This window comes from Rhea americana, unplaced genomic scaffold (assembly GCF_003343005.1).
Source record: "Rhea americana isolate MKP2758 unplaced genomic scaffold, rheAme1 scaffold_250, whole genome shotgun sequence".
Taxonomy (NCBI): Eukaryota; Metazoa; Chordata; class Aves; order Rheiformes; family Rheidae; genus Rhea; species Rhea americana.
The window spans coordinates 358,389-382,517 of NW_028186369.1; the positions used below are offsets into that span (position 1 = coordinate 358,389).

Genomic DNA, 24,129 nt, shown 5'->3' on the forward strand with positions numbered 1-24,129 from the left:
TCTTTGGCATGGTGGTAGGTACCTTCGGGGGTTTGCACATTTAAAGCCAAAAAGCCAGCTTTGTCGTCTTCCTGGGAATCCACGTGCATCCCTGGGGCTGCTCCAGGAGAAACCATTGCACAAGAAGACATCAAGGACTACCAAGGTGCAAGGAAGTGAACCTCTAAGTGAGTTTCACCCTTCACATGCCCATCTCTTGCTAACCCTGAGGTTTTCTCATTCTGGAAAGTGCCTGTAGACAAGCATCCTGGAGCACCTGGAAAGCTGCCCTTTTTCAGCAGCAACCCACTAACCGGACACGTGGGAATGATACCTGGCATCACTCTCTGAAGCAGGTTTCCAAGGCCAGAAGCGCATGGCTTAACACTGCCAGAGCGCAAGGCCAGGGTTTCCACTCAAATGYCCTTGGGAGGGGAAATCCCACTTGCATCCTCTTGGGAAACAGAGGGGATTGGCCCTGGGAGGGGATGTGAGGAGCGAGGGAGAAGAAAGGTCATGTAAATGATTCACCAGTCTTGTTGTGGGTCCCTCTGTCTCTAGTTTAATTGGTGAGAGAGTAACCGGCCTGGCCTTTTTGCACCAGCGACATAGAGGGAGAGGCGGCATCACAGGCCCCTGTTCCAGGGGACTGGTTCACTGCCTGGGCCCTTTGGTCCAGCCTTGCCTGGAGGCCCTTCTGACCTTCTGATGGCATGTCCTTATCAGCCCACAAGAGCCCACCTTTTTGCAGCTGTGGGAGCCTGAGAACCTGCCGGCAAAACCTCATACCACAGCTCAGGAGCCAAGCTTTGGTGAGAAATCTCCAGTAACTTCCTTTCATTTCTCAGCATCTTTCCTTCTGGCTATGGGAGAGATGCTGCCCTTTCTGGCTTGTTGCTCCTGGTATGGACTGGATGTCAGTAGACTGTTCTCTCATCACTGAGAAATGATTTACAGAGAGTCAAAAAGGGATTTGAGTGTGATCCCTGCCAGAGTTTGCACTCATATTAACCTGCATGGTATACCTTGTGCTGGAGTAGGAGCTGGCTTTGGGACAGACCTCTTACTTGCACCTGCTAAACAGATAAGACCTGGGAGAAAGAGCAAAGCTTTTGAAGGTGGAGGAAGGCCACAAATATCTGTGTCTCAGAGAACTGTGCAGAAAATATACAGCTAGGAGCAGCCCAGGGTCCAGCTACAATGCAGTGCTATGCTATCCTGGTTCTGGTTGCAGGCAGCACCATGTCCTTGTTGCATGGATGGACTAGAGCTGCCACCAGGATCTCGGCACCTGGAGGAGAGAGCAGGCAGTGAGGACAAGGCTAACATGGGCTGCAGGTCCTCCTCCAAATCACAACTTTGTGCCCCTCAGCAGGGACACAGCATGCCTGCCTCTACTCTGGGAGCATGGTGAGGCTAGTGAGGCCAACAAGAGACCTCAAGGTCACCTGGGTGACATACGCTATTGCAGGGACCTCATCTAATGCAGGAAATAAATAGATGATGCTGGAAGGGCTCAGTGTCAGCAAGCTCCCTTCTTTGCACTGCCCCAGAGTCAGCAGGGAAAGTCAGGATATTTGGCCCCAAGGTTGCCGCACAAGTTGAGCTCACAGACCAGAAAGGACATAGCCAAGGAGACTAACTGAGAAATGGTAGGTCAGAAGCGAAGGCTCCTCATGCATGTCTGCCCCATGCTGGGCAGCACAGCAAGGCCCTGAAGGCAGAAACTCAAACGCCTGCCGCAGCCCAGCATTTCCTCCAGCTTGGAAGATCTGGCTGGGTTTTCCCTCGCAGCACCTCACTGGGACAGTGGCTGTCCCCATCTCCGGGACACGGTTATATGAATATGTGTGACTCTCTCCTTACTTTCCCTGAAGCAGTCATCTAGTGCTAATCAGACCAGACGGGTACTCCTCGTACTGGGCTAAACGCTTGCACTGTTCCTCAGAGCTGACTTGGTTGCAAGCTCTGTCTGTCTCCTGTTAATCACTAATTAAAGGCTTGAATGTTCCCTGCTGTTTGGGGTATTAATAAGAATTTAATTGCACAGTTTGGGGCTAATTACATGGTAGCTTGCTTCCGCCCTTGTACAGTATGCCCAATTAAACAATCATATGATCAATTAAACAATCACAAGATCTAATATTTTGCAATAATAGACTAATTAAACATCAACACCTTGCAATGGAGCAACTTTCTCTACCCTTTTTGGTGGTTTTTGAACCCCTGGCCAGGTCATAGCCTCTCCCTTGCCCTGCAGCAAGGCTGTCGCACAATCTCTCTCTCTCGCTGGGTTACCAGACCCTACAGTTCTGGATTCAGTCTCATGGCACCCCATYGCAGGTGAAGCTGATGTCTTGCAAGAGCAAATGTCAAGCTGGGCTTGAGAAAACAGACAGTGAGCACAAGGGAAATCTTTCCTCTTTACCRGGATGGAAGAGCCTGGGATAACAGGGCACAAGCGTGCTTGGGGAAGGAGCTCTTGGCACAGGTGTGATAGAGCCAGTGCGGGTGCAGGATGGGCAGAGCGATRCACCCAGCCAGCATCATGCAGCAGAGTGAGGCCCTTGGGGGCAGGAGGCACCCATTGTGCCTCTGGGGACCACGAAGCCTGCTTGGGCATGGGACGCAAGGGGACCTGCTGCACCAACAAGTTCCTGGGAATAATTAGTTAATGGAATAGGCTCAGGGAAACCTTAGACTGGCTGCTGCTGCCAACCCACAGCGGATTTGAGCTACGCCTCTGCTTTCACTGGAGGAGTGCCCGGTTGGGATGCTACCTCCACCCTGAGGGAAGGAGAATCCAGACCAGAAAACCCCCTTCCTCTCTCACCCTAACAACATATCCATAATCTTGGGCAGGGAGAAGCCATGCCTCAGAGTGCTGCAACCACAGCCTGGAGGGCTTGGGGGCTGTGAGGCCATGATCACATCATATGATCTTACACTATCTCCCTGTGCACCTTTCTATTGCTGCCTTTTGGCAGGGCTTTGCTTCCCCTGCATCAAAGCAGGACAGCCCCACCACCCATCACACCGGAGAGGGCACAGGGCAGACAGGGGGTAAGTGATTCACACACGGCTGCAGGGAGGTGGCACAACCAAGCCTGGGACAAGAGATGACAGCAGCACCTCAGCATTACCAGTGGTCTGTTTTGTGCCAGGCACTTCTCTGGGGTGGTCCCTGCCTCCTCATCCATTAATTACTGCTTAKTTTTTTTTCCACCACGAGTGCAGAGGACTCTCACAGTCTGGTCCGATGACTCAGGGAAGATGCTGGTCAGAGGGGCTGAGGGCTTCTACCTCTGATACTAGGAAGAAGGAGAAAAGAGAAAATTGAATGCCTACCTACGAAAGGCAAGAGCTGACAGCCAGGAACATGAGGTACAAGGCTGAGCTTCCCCAGCCCTGTCCCTAGAAAAGGACTCTGGACCATCAGACAGAGCACTAATCCCCTTTGTAGCAGCTGGGTTCCCTTGTTGCTGTTCAGGGGGAGCCATCTCTCAGCCTCTCAAAACAGTCTTGAAAAGGGGCTGAATGAGCAGCTGACCCAGGACAGCCAGGAGAAAATGAGGGGGGCTAATTAACTTGCTGAAGTTGTTAAGGGTACTTTGGCTCAGTTCCAGCTACAGACTGAGCTCTTGGATCTTCTGCACCTCCTGGCACTAATCCTGTACCAGGAGAGGAATGGGCGGAATCAGCCCCAGGCACATACCCAAGTTGCAGCACAAACAGCTCTTGACTTTCCTTCCTGCTCCAAGCTCCATGGATCCAGTACATCCTGCACAGGAAAGGCCCATAGGTACCAGGGAAGGTTGAGCATAGAGCTGGGTGGCATTGGGATGCCTGAAAGATGGAGAAGGGAATCTGTTCTGCCCCGCTCTCCAAGCCTGTTCAGCATCGTTCCTAGATCTCTAAAAGGCATTGCCTACCATGACCTGCCTGCATCTGCAGTCCCCTGGCAATGACAATGGCTTGGTATTGCTGGGAACAAACAGATTTCYAGTGCCTTTTCTGGGGGAAAGCCTTAGGAGACCCTTGTTGGTGGAGAAACAGTTCTTAAACTAGCTGCAGATGCGATTGCCAGCAGGCCATTGGCAGCTTGGATCCGCTTCTCATCTGACCATAAGCTTCACCAGTATAAAACAGCCTATGCCAGTTCACTGGCTTTAAAATGGCATTTCCTGAGATAATTTTGCATCAAATTCACTCAGATAAACAAACAAAAAAAAAGAAAAAAAGAAAGAAAACATGTAGGGGGAGGGGAGGGCAAAGGAGGTGGGTGATACACAGAGGGACCTGTAAATCCCTTCACCAGTCTTGGATGCGGCATTTGTGGGTACGAGTGTCACAGATTGATCAGCTGTGGCACCACAGACCTACCAGCTGCTCTGCCACCCAGCCCAAAGTGGAGGGAGCTGTGGCAAGCATGGTCTTCATAGAAGAATACAGCCACTTCCCCAGAAAGCCCCTGGATCAAAGCAAGCCCCATGTATTATCCTCTTGCTCCGTGGAGCGGATTCTGCACGCCGGAGCACGGTTTCCCTTTTGTACGGCTTTCAGAAAGGCTCTCCAGCCGTGGCGGCGACAATGGGAACAAGAGCTCCAGAATTACCAACGAGTGGATCAATTACTTCCAGTGGCTGCACTGCACTAATCCGTTCCCCTCCAGCCCTGGGTGTTTTCGAGGACAGCCCGCCGACTCAGTGACTGGTCTCACTGCAGCAGCAGCARTCCATCCCAAGCAACTCCTCGTGCGTAGGCAGAGACCTGCTGCTGCTGTGAGGAAGCATTGCCCTGCCTCCCCCAGGCATGGATGACAGCCCAGGCTGCCCTCTCACCAGCCTCAGCACACTCAGATGCAGCAGGGAAAGGGAAGGCACTGGTCTATGAGAAAAAATCTGACGCATCACACAAGGGTCTCTGGATTTGGGCAATTCTGCTCCTGTCGGCTCCTCTGCAGGGATTATCCTTCTCTGAGCCAGTCCCAGGCTAAAAGACTGGGGGCTCAGTAGTGGTGGAGAGTTTGGGGGGGGGGAGTGGGAAGAAAGCCTCTCTCATTCTGTGCCTTTGTCTTTTCCCTGTTTCAATCAGTTTTTAATACAAATAGTCCTATCTGGATTCATCAGATGAAGAAAACTCACACAAAKAATGTGTTTGAAGACAGGAAGCCTCTCCCTTCCCCTCATCTCCCATCAGCCTGATCCATCTTGGTTCACCTGGGCCAGCAAGCTGGCCACCAAGCTCTTTCTCCATCTCTCCACTGTGCCCTGAACACCTTCTCCTTTTGGGCAAGGACCATCCCCAGGTCTCCTCTCCCAGATGGAGGATCAGAAATGAAGCCTTTTCAGTCAGCTCAGCACCATGGGGCTGCTCCTTGCACAAGGCTGATGAACTGGTAGCTGTTTTTTTTTTTTAGTTTTAATGCACCTGAAATAGCCACCTGAACCCCAAGTGACAGGCCTATTTCCACAGGCCTGGACAAGAATAATCCTGGTAGTGAAATGCCCTGGCAGCTCTTGGTAYGCTGTTGAGAAGATAGGCACCCTGGGGAGTACAAGAGAGGGTCCTGCTTTTGGCACAATGAGCTCATTACGAGACAAGCAGGCCTTTCAGGGCACAAGGAGAATTCTCTGGCACCAATGGGCCAATGGCACTCCGGCCAGCCCACATGCTGGATGGACACTGCTGATGCATGGCTGTTTTCAGCTTGCAGCACGTCACGCTGATGAATCTAGTCTTGATATGCTGGCTGCAACATCCCAAACCCCGCTGGCACTCCAAAGTCACATATGGCCCTGTAATAATGTGGCATGGTGATCACCCTCATCCCATGAACACCATGGCCACCTTATGATGGCCAAATGATGGTCATGCTCTACATCAACGCTCAAAATTTTTTATTTGATTGTTTTTGCCTCTGTATTTCCAAGAATAAGCAAGAAGTAGGGGCTGCGAGGATTCCTAGGTCTGGCCTCCTCTCCTTAGCTCAACAACACCTCACCCCAAGGGCCCTCCCACACTGCTCCCACGGATGGGTTTGGGTTTATCTGAAAGTGATCCAGGTTGGGCCAGCAGCATGGATCCTTGTGTCATGTCCAGGGCTGCATTTGCAGGGGGATGGAGGCAGGGAAGCCCCGCAGCCTGGGCTGAGCAAAGGGAACTTCCCGGGCAGCCCTCTCCTTTTAATTGGTGCTAATTGCTGCGTCTGTTCGCGCTGGCTGGGGAGATGTCATTGTTGAAAGGCACAGAGGGGAAGGCTCGGAGAGCTAATCCAGCTTTCAGCTGCTAAGCCCTTTGGAGGCGTGTGATGGAGAAGCTCTTTCAGATCCCTTCAGAGAGGGCACAAAGCCCGAGAGGGGAAAGGGAGAAAGAAGGGGATCGAATCAACAGGAAAAACTACTTTCACACGCAGCTCGGCTAAGGGCCTTTGTTTGCGGGGCTTGTCAGGGGTGTCTTGAAGGGACCGCTCTGCGCCCCCGCCTCCTTCCAGTTCTTCTTTTCTCTCTCGTTTATCTTTTCAGGCCCATCTGCCAAAGGGGTGACCTTGCTGGGGGCAGGGAGGGCATGTGGATCACCACAGGGATGCTGGGGAGCGCTGGTCTGGCTCCCGATCCTGCACAGGACTGCTTGGCTACGCAGTTACCTCAGCCCAGCCRCCTGGTCTGAGGGTACCCAAGCTGCAGCAGCAGCTCTTGCTAGGGTCTAGGTCCCATAGCAAGGATGAGAGATTTACAAAAGTTCTCCTCAAATCCAGTTTCTTCTCTGAAAGTGTCAGGCTGGAGTCTCCTCTATGCCAGCTTCAGCAGAGTCATTCTGCTGCAATCACACTGTTTCTAACAAAGCATAAAAGCCAGAGGTAAAAGATGATCTGGTGCAGACAGCCATCATGACAGCAGCCTTGATAGGCAGATGAGATGGGACATGCACCCAACCACTGTCCCTTCAGGGCCMTTTTAGACCACTGTTTTTTTGCCCATTTATCTGCCAGTCTGAAACCTTYGTCATCTAATCTTCACTGGACACAGGCCATTGGAGGAGGTGGCAGTGGCCAGGTGTGTGAATTTGTTTTTATTCTAAGCTTTGCTCAAAAACTTATCTTTCTGAGACAAGGGGGAAAACAAACAGGCTGACACATTCCCACAGGGCATGTGGTGTTTTAAAACATCAGTTCAAGCACTTCTTTTGAAATAGCTGCCTTTTTAGCTGTTCTTAGAAGAAATCCTCTRTAACATATATATTTAAGTCGACAGCTGGGATCTCAACAAGACATCGATCAGAAATATTAACCAGTCCTTCTGACTTCTGGTACATCTACTGAGCTTTTCATGGGTTGATTAATGGTATGGCTTCCCCTGTCTCCATTGTCCTGCCACCCTCTGGGACCTGGGCTTTGCTCCAGGAGGAGGCGAGGAATTGTTTTTCCCTCTCCCAGGAGTTCATAAGTCTTTGGTATCCCCTCACCTATCACAGATTAGGATAAAAGGCAAAAGCGTCCACAAAAATCCCATAGAAAAAGAAATTTCAAAGTGTGGCAACCAAACAATTTTGGTATTTTTGAATTGTTTCATTTAGATTACAACATTTTAAATTCACATAAGCTTTTTAAAGAACAAATAAGCTAAAATGGCCACGCAAAGCACTGTGCCAGACGAAATTTGAATAGCTAAATGTTGAAACAGAGTATCTCAAACATTTTCTTAATCTCTTGGCTTTTTTTAAGTCACACTACTTGACCCAAACTACATCTCATTGGGRAACCTCCACGATTCTTCCCTTGCTCCAGGGGCAACCAATTTGCTACCCAAGAGAAACATCCCTTTGCAAACACAGCTGATGCCTCCTCAGCCTTTGTGGACATGTTGAAAAACACTACTAACTTTTTGGAGAGWTTTGGTGCTTTGGCTTGCCACTGAATCACTGCAGCTACAGAGRAGATATCCCAAAGAAGAGACAGAGTAGACAACAGAGTCTTTCTCAGCCTTCCAAAAGAGGGAAGCTCACCAAGAATTTAAGAAACATCTCAAGAGAAACACAATTCTTAAGTTTGTCACAATGCCATCACTTCTTTCCTTAGCAACTCATCTCTGGGGTTATGGCCTGCAGGGAGAAAATGAAATAGGGAGTGCAGAGAGGGAGGAGTCACTTACCGAGACACTCGTTGGCCTCCCTGGCGTTGGCCCGCTGCCAGGGACGGTCGTAGTGGAAGGGCTTACAGCGGTCACACTCAGGGCCCTCCGTGTTGTGCTTGCAGTCGCACACCAGCTTCTGTTCCTTGTCCTTCACACAGCGTGATGCATGCCCGTTGCACTTGCAGCGCCCACCAACCTGCAGCTCTCCCACCGCATAGTAATAGGGTGATGAGCCTGTGCCTCCATCCTCTTCTTCGTTGTCACGACTCCCCAGATCACGGAAGAGATGAGGGCGACTGAAAATGACCCGGATGTCAGTGGCTGTCACCCAGTCCTGGAGCACGGGGCTGTTGTCAAAGTCTTGGGCGGAAGGCCGCCCATCAAGGGTGCTGAAGGCGATGAGTCCGCCAGTGAGGGGGTAGAGGTCAGTGAGGCCATCAGTGCAGAGGGCCTCCTGCTCGTTCTGCTTGGTGACAGTGGCTTTGTTGGGCTTGCCATAGATCTTACGGCACTGGGAGGAGTAGTACTGGTATGGCACCCATGTCTTGCCATAATCCATGGACTTGAAGATGGCAGTGGACTCAGGACGGGGTGAGCAGAACTGCAGACTGACATACACCACCTCAAACTTCTTGCCGAGGGAGAGGGTGAGGGTGACATTCTGGGGTGATTGATGCAGGGTCTCCGAGCGCCAGCATGTCATGTTGGAGGCAGTGTTGAGGTCAGTGAGGTAGGCTGGTGGGTGGGCTTTGCGGGGGTCCGAGGCATTGCACTGCCTTGTTGGAGGTTTCCCACATGTGCTGGAGGCATGTACCTCCTTCCCGAAGGCAGCATTGACAAACTCTGGGATGCAGCGSCGTGGAGCACCATTCTCATCATAGCAAGGGTCTGGGGGTGTCTGCTGGGCCACAAAGGGGTTCACTGTCTGTGAGAGGCCCAGCATGCAGGCAGTGAGGAGCAGGCGCAGGAGCTGAAAGACCTCCATCCTCCTGGGGCAAGAAAAACAGGTCCTTCCTGGAGGAAAAGAAAAGAGCAGTGAATACATGCAGCAGCTCAGCTGGACAGCAGTTCCCACGCTTGATCCGCCTCAGAGGCTAAAACAGCACAGCAAAGCCAGTACGTGGAGGCTGGCAAGGCATGTGGAAGACCCAAATACCTGGCCTTGATTTGTGCACATCTTCCCACCCTGCCTCCACTGAAACAGCAACCAGGGAAAGGAGAAGGTGGTGAACTTGTGACATTCTGTTTTCAGCAATCCCTCATCTATAGCTCAGCAGGAATGAAATACCTGGAGAGGTGACAGAACAAGCTAGATTTGGGAAGGAGGTCAAAACTAGGCACCTGGGCTCAGACCTTGCTTGAAACTGTTACAGATGTTTTGCAGATCTCAGGCATGACAGGGACATCTGAGACCCCTACAGAGCCTTTTGCAGGGACAAAAAAACGCCCAGCACTCTGCCTGCAGCCACCATACATGCAAGGTAATGGTCCTGAGCTGAATTAGGTCAAGTCACACAGCAGAGAAGGAGGCAAATTAGCTCAGTGATGCTAGTGTGTCTGGCTGAGACCCCCCACTGTGTTTTCCTCTGCTTTTCTGTGACTCCAGAGCATCAGGTGTCCTTCTTGCCCCCAACCTGAGGCCAGTGTGTTCTCATCTCAAATGACAACTGGGCTGCAAAGATTTACTGACCTCTCAAAGCTCCCAGACGGGAGTCAGCTCACCTCTGAATCCTGCAGGCTACATAAAGGGTGTAGGAGGCACAAATACACTGGCACTGAGTGCAGCCGGCTTGGTGGCTACTCTTTCTGAATGGGGCCTCTGCCAGCCATGCTGGAGCCATTTCCCCAGATGGGATGCTAATCAAGACATCTCCATCTCTCCTACCCTCTCACCTTGCTGCTGGCTTTCTTCCTCAGCCAGACATACATAAGAAACATTGGCTGGTTGAGCCATACCACAGAGCAAGGGATGAAACGATACCTTTTTGACATCCCTTCACCAGTTAAACCCACTGTATGGGCAGTTTATCTTGCAAGAACATACTCACAACACCTGAGAGAGATAATAGACAGAGGGAGAACTGGCTCACCTGTCCCTCTTCTCGCTGCACACAAAAATCTGTGCTGGAAAAATACATTCTACACCTCTGTAGGATTGGCTGGCAGCACTATGTCCCAAGACCTGAAGCTGTTTAGCAAGATGGGGGCTCAGCAACAATGCCTCTCACACCTCCCTGCACTTCTCCTGCGGTCAGCCCTGCTGGGAACTGGAGCAGAGGATTGATTCAGACTTAGGAAAACACCTTTAAAAAGGAGAGTCCATACTCAGCTCTTCTGCATCACTTGTATGCCCCAGGAGGGACTGTTGGGAGTAGCATAGCTTGCTGCACAATATGGCAGGAGGACCCAAGAGGCAGAGGAGACCTTTAAGACATGATAGCAACAGAAAACCCAATATTGTCAAATCACAGCCTGAAACACTTCCTGTCAGCACCAGGAGAAAGAATAGCAGTGAAAACATGTTCTGGGGACATTCTATGACAGGCAGCATCTCTCCAGGATTATGTTCGGTGGCTCAGCTGGGGCTCCTAGGGTCAGCATCACCTTCTCTGCTATTCCAAACCCCCCAGCTGGCCATAAACATACTGCCTTCTCTGAGGAACTATGAACCTGGGGTCATATCTCCTCTGAGTCACACTGCCGTGCTATCAGAGTGTCCTCACTTGCCGAAAGATGTTATTCTGGTCTTGTCCCCAAGAAACTGAGCTCTGTGTCTGGCCCATGTGTTAATAAAAGAAAAAGCAAGAGAAAGAAATCTCAGGGCTTAGCTAGGCTTCTCTCCCTGCAGCTGCAGGACAGGTCTAGGTAATGCTGAGTTGCTCCCAGAGGACATGGCACATCACCCAGTTATGAGCTGCTGATGTGCTGTTGGCTTCAAGGGTGGATGAGGGACCTGAGGTCATTTCATCTCCCTCTGGCTCTGACCAAACCAGGACTGTTCCATGAAGCAATGAGACATCAAACAGTCATACCCCATTCTCAGCCTTGAGAGTAGCTCTGTGCTGAGGAGCCAGGTTTCAGATTTACTGAGGAAATGCCTTGAGTGCTGCAAGCCACCAGGAGAAGGGCAGATCTTCCCCAAGAAGCCAGCTAGCATGGCAGCTAGCGTCAGCTGTGCTGCCCTGCCTGCACAGTCAAGTGAAAGCAATCCCAGCACTCACCTAGCTGGAGGGACCATGCCAACTACTGCCCAACCTCAGAGAGGGCTTGCTGCAAAGCCAAGACTTTCTGGCCTCTTCTCAATAGGAGCAGTTCTTTGCTGCAGCAAAGGAAGGCGGAAGAGATATTCCCCCCACACACACACACATCGTCCCTTCTCCCACTAGTAAATCATTACAGGATGACTTGGGTTTTGCGCTTTGCTCTTAGGAATGAAGCCTTGGCCAACACTAGAGGCACGACTCAATGCAGCAAATCCTCTGCTACTAATTTATAGTCCCCTGCCCCCAACACTGCTCCTGGCTATCCGGCTGCCTGCTCCTTCTGAAGGAGGCAGGCAGGGAACAGCCAGTTTGAAATGATCTGGGATTTTTTCCTTTTGCAAAAAAAAGGAGTTGTCGCTTTGGAAGAAAGCTTGCCCTTTCCTGACTGCCAAACCACTAATGGGGCGGGAAGCTCCTCCCTTTCCAGCCAAGCACAGCCATGCAGCCAGCTCCTCCGGAAAAGCAGAGCTGATGCTGCGACTCCAAGTGAGCCAAGGGGGGGAGMAGGGAAGGGGATCTCATTCCTTCCCCAGAGATCTCTTCCAGAATGATTCCTCATCCCACCACTTCTGTACCATTTACTTGCTGCTTCATTCTCTCCTGACGGGAAAGGAGATACTACTGAAACTCAGAGGTTCCCTTGGTGGTCTTTGCTTCTCCCTAGTAGGTGTATCCTCTCCTATCTGGCAGTGCTGCAGACCTTTTCAGGGAGACCACAGGCTGGTTTTAAACTACTTGCCCAAGGCCATGGTCAAAGGCTGGAGGGAGAAGTCAGGTTCCTGCAGGTCAAGTGCAGTCTTCACCCTCTGAGAAAGAGAGTGGGGAAATGCCAGCCATTGCAGTGGAGAGAAAGAGCCACTCTGCCAGGCTTGGAACAAGCAGTACCATACCAGGGAGTGCCAATCCCAGCCAGGGGCTGGAGCTGGAGGAGATAAGCCTCATGTAATTCTCTCTTCTCCTCAGGCAGACTGTGATATGTGACTGCTGAGGTATTTTCACCCYATCTCTGAGCTGATTCACCAGCAGCTCCTGCACTGGCAGGATCATTATGCTCACTAGGGCTGGCCTGTTCAGCCCTACTGCTGCAACTCCTTCAACCTTGTGCGRGGCCAGAAATTGAGGGCCTTTGCAGTCACCTGCTGCTTCTTGTCATGTCGTGTGCAGTCCCAGAGCAACACCCTCACAGGGCCAGGGAGAGCAGGAACCAGAAGGCAGTAGTGTTGAGAGGTGAAGCACTAGCATGAGGCCAAGAGACAGCAATGGTGCTCAGCTTGGCACTGCCAGTGCCCTACCACGTCCAGCTGGATTTGCACCATTTGCTGCATCAGATACAAAAGGAGAGCATTTCTCCAGGAGGAGAGAGAGTGGGCTCCCCTAAAATCAGATCAATGCTCCCTTGGAGGTACAAAGCAAATACTCTCCCCAGCAAACCCAGTAGCTTTGTGCTGCACAGGGCAGGCAGAGAGTTGAGCACTCCAGGCTGCTAGACCACAGCTAAGTCTTGTTTCAAGCACAGTGGGGCAGGACGTCAGCCTGTTTATATGCATCCTGCACCTTCAGTGCTCTCCCACACCAGAGGTCCCATAGAGACCCCACACCACTCTCCTGCTCTCTGGCAAACAGGCCTTGCAGTGGTGTGATTTGGCAGCCAAGTATGTCTGTTTTGCTTGTACACAAGGGATGATGGCACTGAGCATGGCTCTGCCTGCAGCCCTGCTGAGATCAAAGTGGAATCACATTGCTGGTGAAAGGGGGAGAAGCCATAGCTGCTGCTGGGAAAGGAGGCAGGGCAGACACAGTGTTCATGGTTGCTCTGGGCCTCTGCCCCAGGCTTACAGCTGGGGAGCTGTTTCCTACCGCTGTTTGCTGAGGGACCTTGGCAGCAGCCTACAGAAACCTGCTGGAGAGGTGTTGTTTCTGCATTTCTAACAGCTTCTAGACTGAGCCCAAGTTGACTGTGCAGACCCCTCCTCTTTCTTGTCCCCCAGCAAGTGCTTGACATTAGTCCCTGGCAAATTAGTAATGCCCTTCCAACCCCCCTCCAACATCAAGCTGTAAGGAGCCTCCCCTGCACTCAGGCAGCACACAGTGCTCGGCTTGGAGCCGCCAGCCCCATTGGCCAGCAGCTACCTGCCAGGTGGGCAGATGAGAGTGAGGGGGAGGTGAAGCAGTGGTCAYAGACCTTTCTGAGCAACCAGGCTGCCTGTGCTGGGGAGGGTGGATGCTGCCAATTTTAGTCTGTCCAGTGTGCTGGGAACTGTCCAGCAAGAGAGCACAGATCAGTGCTGAATTCTAATGGGACAGACTGTGCTAACCTGGTGGCATGGATGGACTGCACAGCCCCACCAGGATGGCCTGCAGAGCCCTGACGGGATGGCTGCAGAGCCCCGACAGGACAAACTGCACAGCCGTGATGGGACAGACTGCACAAAGCTGATAGAATCGACTGCACAGCCCCTACGAGACAGACTGCATAAACCCAACTGGACAGACTGCACAGGTCCTGACGTGATCAACCAAATAGCCCTGCATGATGAACTGCGCAAATCTGAAGGGATGGACTGTGCAAACCTGATGGAATGGACTGCACAGCTCCAATGGGATGGACTACACAGACTGTCTAGGAGGCACTGCACAAACCTGCCAGGAATGTCGGGCTGCTGAGAGCTGAGTCAGTTCAGTGCGGGCTGAGTGTGGCTAAGGGTCTGCCAACTGCATCCCCAATTACATCTCTCGCCTTCAGCACGAATGTCCCCTCTCCCTAACCYATCAGTCTCAGCCCTGGGCAAAGAGGCAGGGGCTCTTACAAGCTCTTTCTCTCAAGGCAAGGAGCTGGTTCTTTCTCTCTTGCCCTCCTTCTGCTATGCCAATACTGCTGCCCTGAATTGGAATGGATAAGCAACACCCATTCTCCAGAGAAAGGGGAAACACACTCACTAACCACGCATCCCKGTGCCCTTAAACCTGCTCTCCCAACAGGAGAGCCAATTATGTCATGGYAGAACTAATAAACTGGCTTCTTAGAGGGTTGTGTCCTTTGCTCCTTCCCTCTGCCTTTTTGGACATTCTCAGTCGGCAAGCATCAGTAGATGCTATAGCTGTTCCTGGATTACCTGCTTCATGTCTCGTACCCAAACTCCATGAGGACAGAGCCAGAGCCTCTGTGAGCCCATGGGCAGAGAGTCTCCGTTCCCATATAGCACCTGGGACTCCAACTCTCACCTCCTTTCACTCTCTGGAAAAGCACTTGGTACAGTGCAGGCTCTCTCCCAGCACAGCAGCCTGCAACACTCACAAATCCTTTGGCAGTGCCATTGGAGACTTGATCACATGCATATCTGCAGATGCTCAGCACAGCCCTGTGATGCTTCCAGCTCTCCTACTATCCCCATCACACATCTACATGAATGAGGCCTCTCCCTCCTGCCATGCGTAGAGACCCAGCAGCCAGGGGCCCTAAAGCAGATGCATGGCAGCAAGTTGCATGGAGGCAACCCTGAAGGGACAGCCACATGGGAAAATGTTTAAGCACACAGGAAAGTCATAAAGAAACCCATAGGGATCTCCCAGCAGCCAGGAAAACTTGTTTCTTTGCCTGAGCTGAAACTACTAGGAGCAATCTCAATCTGCCCCAGAGTGGCTCAGGATGCATTTAATTAAGCACCAGCTAAACCATGTCCAAAGAGAAGTCTTTTCATAGAATCATAGAATCAGTAAGGTTGGAAGGGACCTCTGGAGATCATCTAGTCCAACCCCCCTGCTCAGCAGGGTCACCTAGAGCACGTCAGACAGGGTTGCATGCAGGCAGGCCTTGAATATCTCCAGAGAAGGAGGCTCCACAACCTCTCTGGGCAACCTGTTCTAGTGCTCTGTCACCCTCACAGTGAAGAAATTYCCCCTCACGGTCAGGCGGAACTTCCAGTGGTTCAGTTTCTGCCCATTGCCTCTTATTCTGTCACATGGGAAAACTGAAAAGAGTTTGTCCCCATTCCCTTGACACCCTCCCTTCAAGTACTTATCCACATTGATGAGATCCCCCCTGGGGAAGTCTCTTCCMCAGGCTRAAGAGGCCAAGCTCTCACAGCYRTTCSTCATAGGGCAGGTGCTCCAGCCCTCTGATCATCTTCATAGCCCTACACTGGACTCTCTCCAGTAGCTCCATGTCTCTCTTGTACCGGGGAGCCCAGAACTGGACACAGTACTCGAGATGAGGCCTCCCCAGGGCTGAGCAGAGGGGCAGGATCACCTCCCTYGACCTGCTGGCAACACTGTTCCTAATGCAACCCAGGACACCATTGGCTTTCTTGGCCCCAAGGGCACATTGCTGGCTCATGGTCAACTTGTCATCCACCAGCACTCCCAGGTCCTTCTCTGCAGAACTGCTTGCCAGMAGGTCAGCCCCCAGCTTGTACTGGTGCCTAGGGTTATTTTTCCCTAGGTGCAGGACTCTGCACTTGCCCTTGAACCTCATGAGGTTCCTCTCTGCCCAACTCTCCAGCCTGTCCAGGTCTCTCTGAATGGCAGCACAGCCCTCTTGTGTGTCAGGCACTCCTCCCAGCTTGGTATCATCAGCAAACTTGCTGAGGAGGCCCTCTGTCCCCTCACCCAGGTCACTGATGAAAATTATGAGGATACCCTCATAACCTCTTCTTTCYTACACTGCCCGCAAGAAGGCAAGAGTAAAGCTATAACTTGGTTTGCTACCTACAAAGACCTTTCAATTCCCCATTTGTTAGTAAATTAAGATGCTGGAAAATGCCTTCCCAGCACAGCACAGTTATCTGCAGTGGGGAGCGGGCAGCCAGCAGCCAGCATCTTCCCCTCAAGCACATTCCACTTACATCCCAAAGCAGACTGTGAAAACACTTGAAAATGAATGAAAGTTCTAAAAATGTAAAAACATCACCATCAGCTGAGATCTGTCAGCAGAAGCTGCAGAAATAAGCCTGAACACTGCTACTAGGCCAGAACAGACCAGAGCTGGACACAGCTTCATTGCCTTCAAGTGGAGCTGGGCCCTTTTACACCAGTCAAAGAGCTGGCCTGATATCTTCATATCAAATGACAGCAAGGAAAAATCCCAGAGCACAGCTGGCCTCTCATTGGTGATCACAGAGGAGATGAAGGCCAGTGAAGGCCAGTTTGCTATGAACAGGGCAGGAGCAATGGGCCAGAGTTAATGCTGCCTGAGCGCTGGGGGACAGGAGCATTTTCTGCCCTTTCTCTTGTGATAGCTGACTTCTGACATGAGCAGAGGAAAGGCTTTCTGTTCTGTCCTGGCAGCTCTCCCACAAGCCCAACCAAGGCAGGGGACCTGGGCAAGGGCTCTGAAAAGTTTAATGCCTAACCTTTAAGGCCTCTGCTCTTGCCAGGGAGCAGCCGCCTGGGAGCCAATGCTCCAGCACTCGCCAAGCAGTGTATCGGCGCTGCGGAAGCATCGCATGAATGGAAATCATTATCATCTGCGAGACCACACACATGCATACACGCTCCGCACTCAACTCACCCCATTATCCTGCTGAAAGAGAGCTGGGGCCTGCGGTCTCCACGGGCCTCACCTCCATATCGGCGAGGAGGGCAGCTGCAATCTGCTCCATTTTATGCATATTCAGCACGACCCCTGGACTCCCAGCAAGCTGCCAGAGAGGCCCAGGAGTGGGTATTTCTCTCTCAGCTCCCACCTGCCCCCCTTCCATTTCTCATCTTCACTGCCCCCAATTCAAATCAAGTGGAGACACTGTTGACTAAGTATGGGAGAAAGGGGCTGAGTCTGGCCCCACGTATGTCAGCAGTGATGCTGAAAGCAGCACAGGACACGTGGATCCAGTGTAAGGAGGAATACTGGAGCTCCAGACACACAAACCTGCAGCAGGGTGGATCTCCAAGCCTGCAGAGACAGCATTGTGGGGAAAAGTGTCCTAGTGTCTTCCTGACTCTGCTGTGGGGTTAGGACCATCAGGTCACTGGCTTCCAGCCATCACCAGTCTTCATGCTGCCACAGTGGCAGAGAGAAGCTTATGGGGAAGCATGTCAGTTTGGGGCTTACCTTTCCCAAGGAAGCAGCCGCTGTCTCAGCCCCCTGCTGCAGCCCTACTCCTCCCCAGAAGTGGCTGCATTTTTGAGGTGGGCGATTTCCTCACTTCTCTATTTGGGGAATGCTAATAGGCTGTGTGGTTTGGAAGGAAATCACGATACTTTAACACTCAGAAGTGCTTTTCACTTTAAAAATTAGCTACTACATACAGYACCTCCACACCACTTCTCCTCAAAGTAATACTTTAATAAGCTCAACCTGTGGTGGTTCCTTGCCTCCCACATCTTAAGRAGAGGCTTGCTGGGGCCACGCTTCCAGCCTGGCCTTCTGTGGGACTCTCCTTCCCCACTGCTTGCCAGGGAAGCACCGCCCTTGAGAGCAATACTGAGGTTTGGGTGCATACTTGCAAACCAGGCACCGGTTCACATCCCTGATCCTCCCCATTTTAGTGCCAGTCCAGCCCAATAATCTGGGTGCTTAATGGTCTCATTCCAAAGATCAAATGCCCCCAGGCAGGTGCAGCAGGTGAGCCAAAAAAGAATAAACTTCCCCAAACAGTGACACCAGGATATACAACAGACCCAGGGTCACCACAGTACAGATCAGGACAGCAGTAGCTTTGCAGAGGTAATTACAGGATTAAGTGGAACAACAGAGAGATGGAAGGAAAGAGAAGACAGTTATTAGGCAGATTTGAACCCAGGACCTTTGCCATGCTGGAACAGCCCTCTCCAATTAAAACAGAGAGGGAAACTGCAGGCTGGCCCAAGCAATAGTCTGCTCTCCACGCTGCAGCCCTGCCACTGCAGTGGGTTATTGCGTATCGTTTGCTAATCCGCACAAGGACGCGTTTGAGGCCTGAGTCACGCATTGAAAAATGTGGCTTTAACAGAGGGCAGGGAATTGCTAAACCCAAGCAGCCAGCACCGAGTCTGAACTGCCAGGGGAGGGGCAGGGGAAAGCACCTGAGCAAAGGCAGGGAAAAGGTGTTTCCTTCCTCCAAGGGACCAATAGTGCTCCCCGATGGGTCCGTTCTGATGCTGTCAGACTGCAATAAGAGTAGACTTTTTTTCCTCTAGGTCAGGACAGAGCAGTGCATGGGGTGCTCGCATTCACTCTACCCCAGCAAATCCTGAGGAAAGCAGTTGGCCTTATTTGGAATTAGTTTGGATAGGGGATGTCTGATCCCCTTCGAAGCGCTGTTTCACCCTGCACACACACAGACATGAGATCCTAGATATGTGCACTGGGCTGCGAGAGCACAGCGTGCGGCAGCGATGCAGCAGGCTCATGCCCACCTCTGAGGGGCATCGAAAGGCTCCTTGTAGCACAACCCTGCCAGGGAACAAGGGGCACTTTCCAGAAATCCCCCAAACAGGGACTAAAGGATCCAAGCACATGAGGCTAAACAAGAATCTTGGGATTAGATCCAAAGTATTCAGATCTTGAAAGACTGGTTGTATATGAGCTGTGCAAGCCCCAAGAAAGCCCCAGAAAAGCCCTGTAGCCCAGCTCAGGTACTGTCTGAGCAGGAAAGCATTGGGAGGGCTGGAAAGGAACTGTAAGAGAAATGATGTGCCTGCATGACTCTTGCAGAAGTAATATGCTGCACAGCGTCCCTCCAGGGTTCCTGGTCCCCRGCTGATCACCGTGCTGGTGCACTCACTGCAAGGCAGCACGACACATCCGGGCAACCGCTCACCTGGTGCTGTGGGCTGGCAGCAGAAGCACTCCAGGCCACCTTGCTCTGAGCCCTCTCACAGCCCAGCTCCTCTCGTTGTGGCCAAGCTCAGCCTAGATGTCAGCCCAAAGCAGATGTAATTGGAGGTAGGAAATAGCTGAGGGCAGTGGAGAAGCTGCAATTGGTTGTGAATGACTTGAGTGTGTCCCTTAAATAGGATATATCTGCTACCAGAACTCATAGGTTGCCATCTCATTATGGGCCCTTTAACGAAGGCAAACCCACAACCTTGACACCTGTGTTGAGGAAGCTACCCATTTCAGACCTGCCCCAGCCCCCTATAACTAGGACCGCTCCAGGGGAGCAGACAGGGCCTCCAGCCTCCCTGCTGGCCTCCCTCCCCTTTGCACCCGCCTGCGGGTGCTAGTCCCTTGCATGCTGAGGCCAGTGCCAGCTGGGGAATGTTTCGGCCCCCATCCGACAAGCGGAGTGCGTCAAGACCAAGCTCAGCTCCGGACACGGATAAATCATTCCATGTGTCGCGGGGACAAAAACACAACCAAGAAATATTTAAAATGAAAGGAAAAACCCCACACAGCCAAGGCGCTGAGACCAGGCTCGGCTTTCTGACAGGAGGGAGAGCAAGGCAGAGGAGAGCAAAAGCAAGCAAACGATGGCAGGCCAAGCGCGCAAGGGGCAGTGCACACCAGGGCTTGCAGAAGAGAAGCCAGAGGGGTGCAGACGTTGCAAGCCGGAGGGGCAGAGTGAGCAGCGGAGCTAATCACATTCCCAGCCCACGTTAATGGAATGATCGGTGCCCACTTGGGACATGGCTAATGGCTCCTGCAGAGCGCAGCAGCATGCTCTATCTCTGTGGCACTAATTCTTTGAGCTCCCTCCTCTGTGTCCATTTTTAATTTAAGTATCAGAAGCCTATAAATATATACATACTTTCATCCGTTTTCGCTCGTGAAGCCAGTTACACTATGCGGTTCCTCAGATAAGAAGGGTTCCTTAGGCTTTCTGCCTCTGCTCTGCAAAGTATGCACAATTCATGTGGGCAATTACAAGACAGACCGTATTTCCGAAACAGGCACTCACCGCGATAGATACTGCAATGCACTTTGACAGGCCAGAGACAGCATTACACAAGCCATATGATACCACAGCAGTGCCAGGAGACACATACAAATTACACTGCACGCAGGAAAGGATGGGCCAGATTCTGACCTCAGCCCCTTTGGCACCAAACAGAAGCAACTCCATTCAGATCAGGCCAAACAAGACGTAAGTGACTCCATTCAAATTTACACTGGCATACCTGTGGTCAGAATCTGGCCTGGCTTGAATTAATTTCAGTCTGATGTTGCAAAAGGAAGAAAGAGAGCCAGATTTCCTAGGTTATCGAAAACAAGGGAAAGAAATCCACCAAGAACCAAACTACTCAAACACGTGCAAAGAACTGTCAGAGAATGGATCCTTAAATGCACTATTAGTTACCCAGTTTGGTAACTAAGTCATGGTATCCACAGGAAAGATGGATCAAACCTATGCAGACCGAAGTAGTGTCTATGGGTCTGCCATCAGATCCTCCCAAGTCCACCTGGCTCACCAGAAGCCCTGGATAAAGCCAGACCCTCCCTCCCTGGAGGAGACCAGGAGGTCAGGTTAATGCGTGGTATTATCTGCACACTATGGAGCTGAATCCTTTCTGTGTGACACTCAATTTGTTGCATTCCTTGGCCAATGCTCCCCACCAATGCATGTTGGAGTTCTACTCCTAACACTCCCAAATGCAACAGCAGCTAAAGGAGACATCTGGAGCTACCATTCTCAAAGGAACATAAGGCATGGTTGCCTCAATGCAATCCTGTTCATTAACATCTACTACTGTTCGACTTGTTGCTTTACACAACTTTAATCCCATCCTAGCCATCTTAAACCCCTTTGCACATTCCTGCTGCATTGTTCAGATTTGTCATGTGCTCCCAGGAATATCATTTGGTATGCAGAGTGCTTTACTCCTGCTGATCCCAGCTGATGCATGGAACTCTCACGGTTCCATCACAGAAAGTCTCATCACTTCTGCGCCTTTCCACTCCATACGGTAATAAAGTGGTCTGGTTTCCATAACGTTCCTTGTTGCCTTTTCATAACATGCTGGGCACAGATGTTGAAAATAGTCTGGATGAATATTTAAAATGGTATTCAGAGATGACAACATTTGGCCAGCTTTGAAAGATCTCTCACATAGGGTACAGGACGGCTCATGACAACAGGGCCGGAAACACACATCACTTTGACATCTCATTTTTTCTCCTTGGCTATTGGTACGATATTTCATGCCCCTGGTGTCACACAGCCTGTTATTGCTTGAGTGCCCGCCAAGTCTCCAGTATTTGAAAGAGGCTGTCACGTTCGTTTTTAACATCACAGAATACGGAAAATCTGTCGCATTTCCATACCAAGCACAAGTGTCCTGTGCAGGCTCAGGGAGGGGCTCATTGGGGTGCAGAATAATTGTTTCCTTATGGAGCAAGGCCTGACTAACAGGGTGGAGGAGACAGAGGTACTGTATATGGCCTTGGCATGGCAGGCTGCTTCCCTGATGAAGGAAGACAAAGACACTCACATACAAAAAAACAYGTGCCCCAAGGTCTGCACGAACAGTCATCTCATTCAAGGCCTGGAAACTCTGCTTAGACCTGCACCTCTTCCAGCTGTCATCCATGCTGGGACCAGGCCTGGCTTGAAGACTTCAGGTTCTGGTGCCCACCAACACCTGGGGCCCTGTGAACAACACCAACACCCTTCCATTAAAACTCCCAAGGTAGTTTGCATTTCTGGAGGGCTGCAGGATTCCTCMCTATAGGTTACAGTGCACTCAGCCACACTCTCAGGCCTGGCTCTGAGGCACCTCTTTTTCCTCTAGACTTCAAAGTCATCTCAGCTCCCATCAAATCCAGCATTAAATCTGTTGTCTTCTCAACACAGAAACCTTACCTGCCCTCCTCTTTCAGTTGTGCACATGGAGGCATCTCCACCGGGCTGCTGGGACCCGCAGYAACCTACCAAACACTCAACTCTTGAACTGTAGGACCTCCTGTCCCCTCGCCAGYTTGCTCCACCAAGTGGTCAGAAAGGCACAGCAGCTCCCTCTGTTTTACAAATGGAATATTGCAGGAAAAAATCCATCAAAATGCCTTGGAGTTCATGCTTAAAGCATAGCTCCAGTCACCTCCTCACTGTACTGGTCACAGGGAGCTCTGGCYTTTCCTCACCTTCAGGGAGAGCAACACCAAATTTGGCAGGGGTAGAACAATCTGTGGTCATTTCCAGCCATCCAGTGTTTGTACATCCAGGTCTACACTCAATACCATCTCAGTCCAGTTACAGCTCTGACACAAATAGYTCAGTCAGAGGTAGAAATGCTCAGATGAGCTTATGCCATGCTCCCTGCTTGCATACACTTGTGGAGTGAGATCATCCAACACAATGGAGGTTGCATATGAACATTGCCGAGCWCAACAGCAAAGCAGCATGATTGCTGCAGTGCCCAGGCGCTGCTCTCATCTGCCCTGCTGGACAAGCGGGTCCTTCCTACCCATGTGGCCTTCTTCACCAATCCTACTTGCTTGGTATAGTGAGAAACAAATCATGCAAGACACTGAGCACCATGTCCCTATCACATTAATTATTTCTTARCATTGTAAAAGTTCCATCCACCCACTCTCCAGCTTTTGAAGAAACAAGGGCTTACTAATAGTACTGAGACAGAAAAGCGCAAGTAGAACCACCAAGCAGAGCCTAGCTTTCTGTCTTCCTGTGCTACCCCATCCTCGTACTCTGCCCCACACTCTGCTCACACATGCCCTTCTCAGAAACGCCAACCCTAACCCAAACCATAGGGCCAAGGGAGGCAGGTGTGTGCGCTGAGAGGCCTCGTGCAGCCTAGCCCAAGGACTGTCTTCAAAGCAACCCAGTTGCAAGAGAGGCATATGGTAGCTCTTTCCAATGCGAACTCACCCTTCAAGCTCTAAGGACCCATGCTGGGAGGGACCAGCAACAACTCCCAAGTGGGGTTAGTGGCAAAGGCACCCCACCAAGGTGCCTAGTCGCTTTGCATTTGCAAAGAGCTTCCAAGCATATAAAAAGTCTGGGCACTTCTCAACCTCCAGCAGGAGTTGCAGGGTATGGAAGAGCACGTGTGTGTCCCGTGCCTGTTCAGCCAGAGCTGGCACAGCATGCAGCAGCCTGGCACAGCTCCTGCCAGCTGCTTCCCTCACCGACACCAAAGGTAGGACCCTGGGACAGGCTGGGAGAGACCAGACTGGGGCTCAAAGCTTTTGGAGGCTCTCATCCCCCATGACAGTTCTGCAGCGTGGGGTAGCAACTCTACGAGGCTTTGTACAGAGCTAAGTACCCCCACACATAGCCCCCTGACACTGCCAGGAGGGCAAGGGCTGAGGTGGTGACAGTAAACTGAGCTGGGCCCCGCCAGGAGAGCCAGGCTGGGACAAAGCGTGGAGCATCTGCAGCTGCTCTGCTTCTCTGCACCGTGGTGCTCAGGCTGGGCCCCGGGAGGTCTCCGGTCRTGGGCGGGCGGCACCCCCGGCCCTGTTGCGGGGAGGTCCCATTTTTGGCAATCCCAGAGCACAGAGTGAAAGGATGAAATGGGAAATAAAGGGAGGGTTGGGGGAAAGAAGGAGGAATAAAAGGCAACAAGGGTGGCAGTGGGGATTGGGGGGGGCAATGGAAAGAAAAACAGGGAGCTACTCGGCGGCGTTTGCCGTGGCCGGGCAGCGGGCAGGGGCACGGAGCGGGCAGAGGGACTATGCCGGGAGAAGTTGGAGAAGCAGCTTACCGCGGCGGGGCAGGTAGCTAGGTCGGTCCGGGTGCGGCAGGGGGCAGGTCCGGGGCCGCGGGCGGCGAGAGCAACACGGGGCCGCGGCAGCAGCGTGGGCGGCGAGGCGTGGGGGGAGGCAGCTCCCCGCCTTCCTCTGCGGACAGAGAAGACCCCTTGTGCCTGAGCTGAGGGGC

General features: G+C 51.9%; 1 protein-coding gene across 2 annotated transcripts in view; it reads right to left on the reverse strand.

Moving 5' to 3' along the window:
* The window catches only part of NTN3 (netrin 3), a 56,802-nt gene extending 32,715 nt beyond the window's left edge, over positions 1–24,087 (reverse strand). For both annotated transcript variants that reach the window (XM_085307008.1, XM_085307007.1), the window contains exons 1-2: positions 23,954–24,087; positions 8,130–9,125 (exon numbers count right to left, since the gene is read on the reverse strand). In XM_085307008.1, coding sequence (XP_085163134.1) covers positions 8,130–9,096 — 967 coding nt within the window. In that variant the 5' untranslated portion in view covers positions 9,097–9,125; positions 23,954–24,087. The remainder of the gene's footprint in view (positions 1–8,129; positions 9,126–23,953) is intronic.
* Between the last annotated feature and the right edge of the window lie 42 nt (positions 24,088–24,129).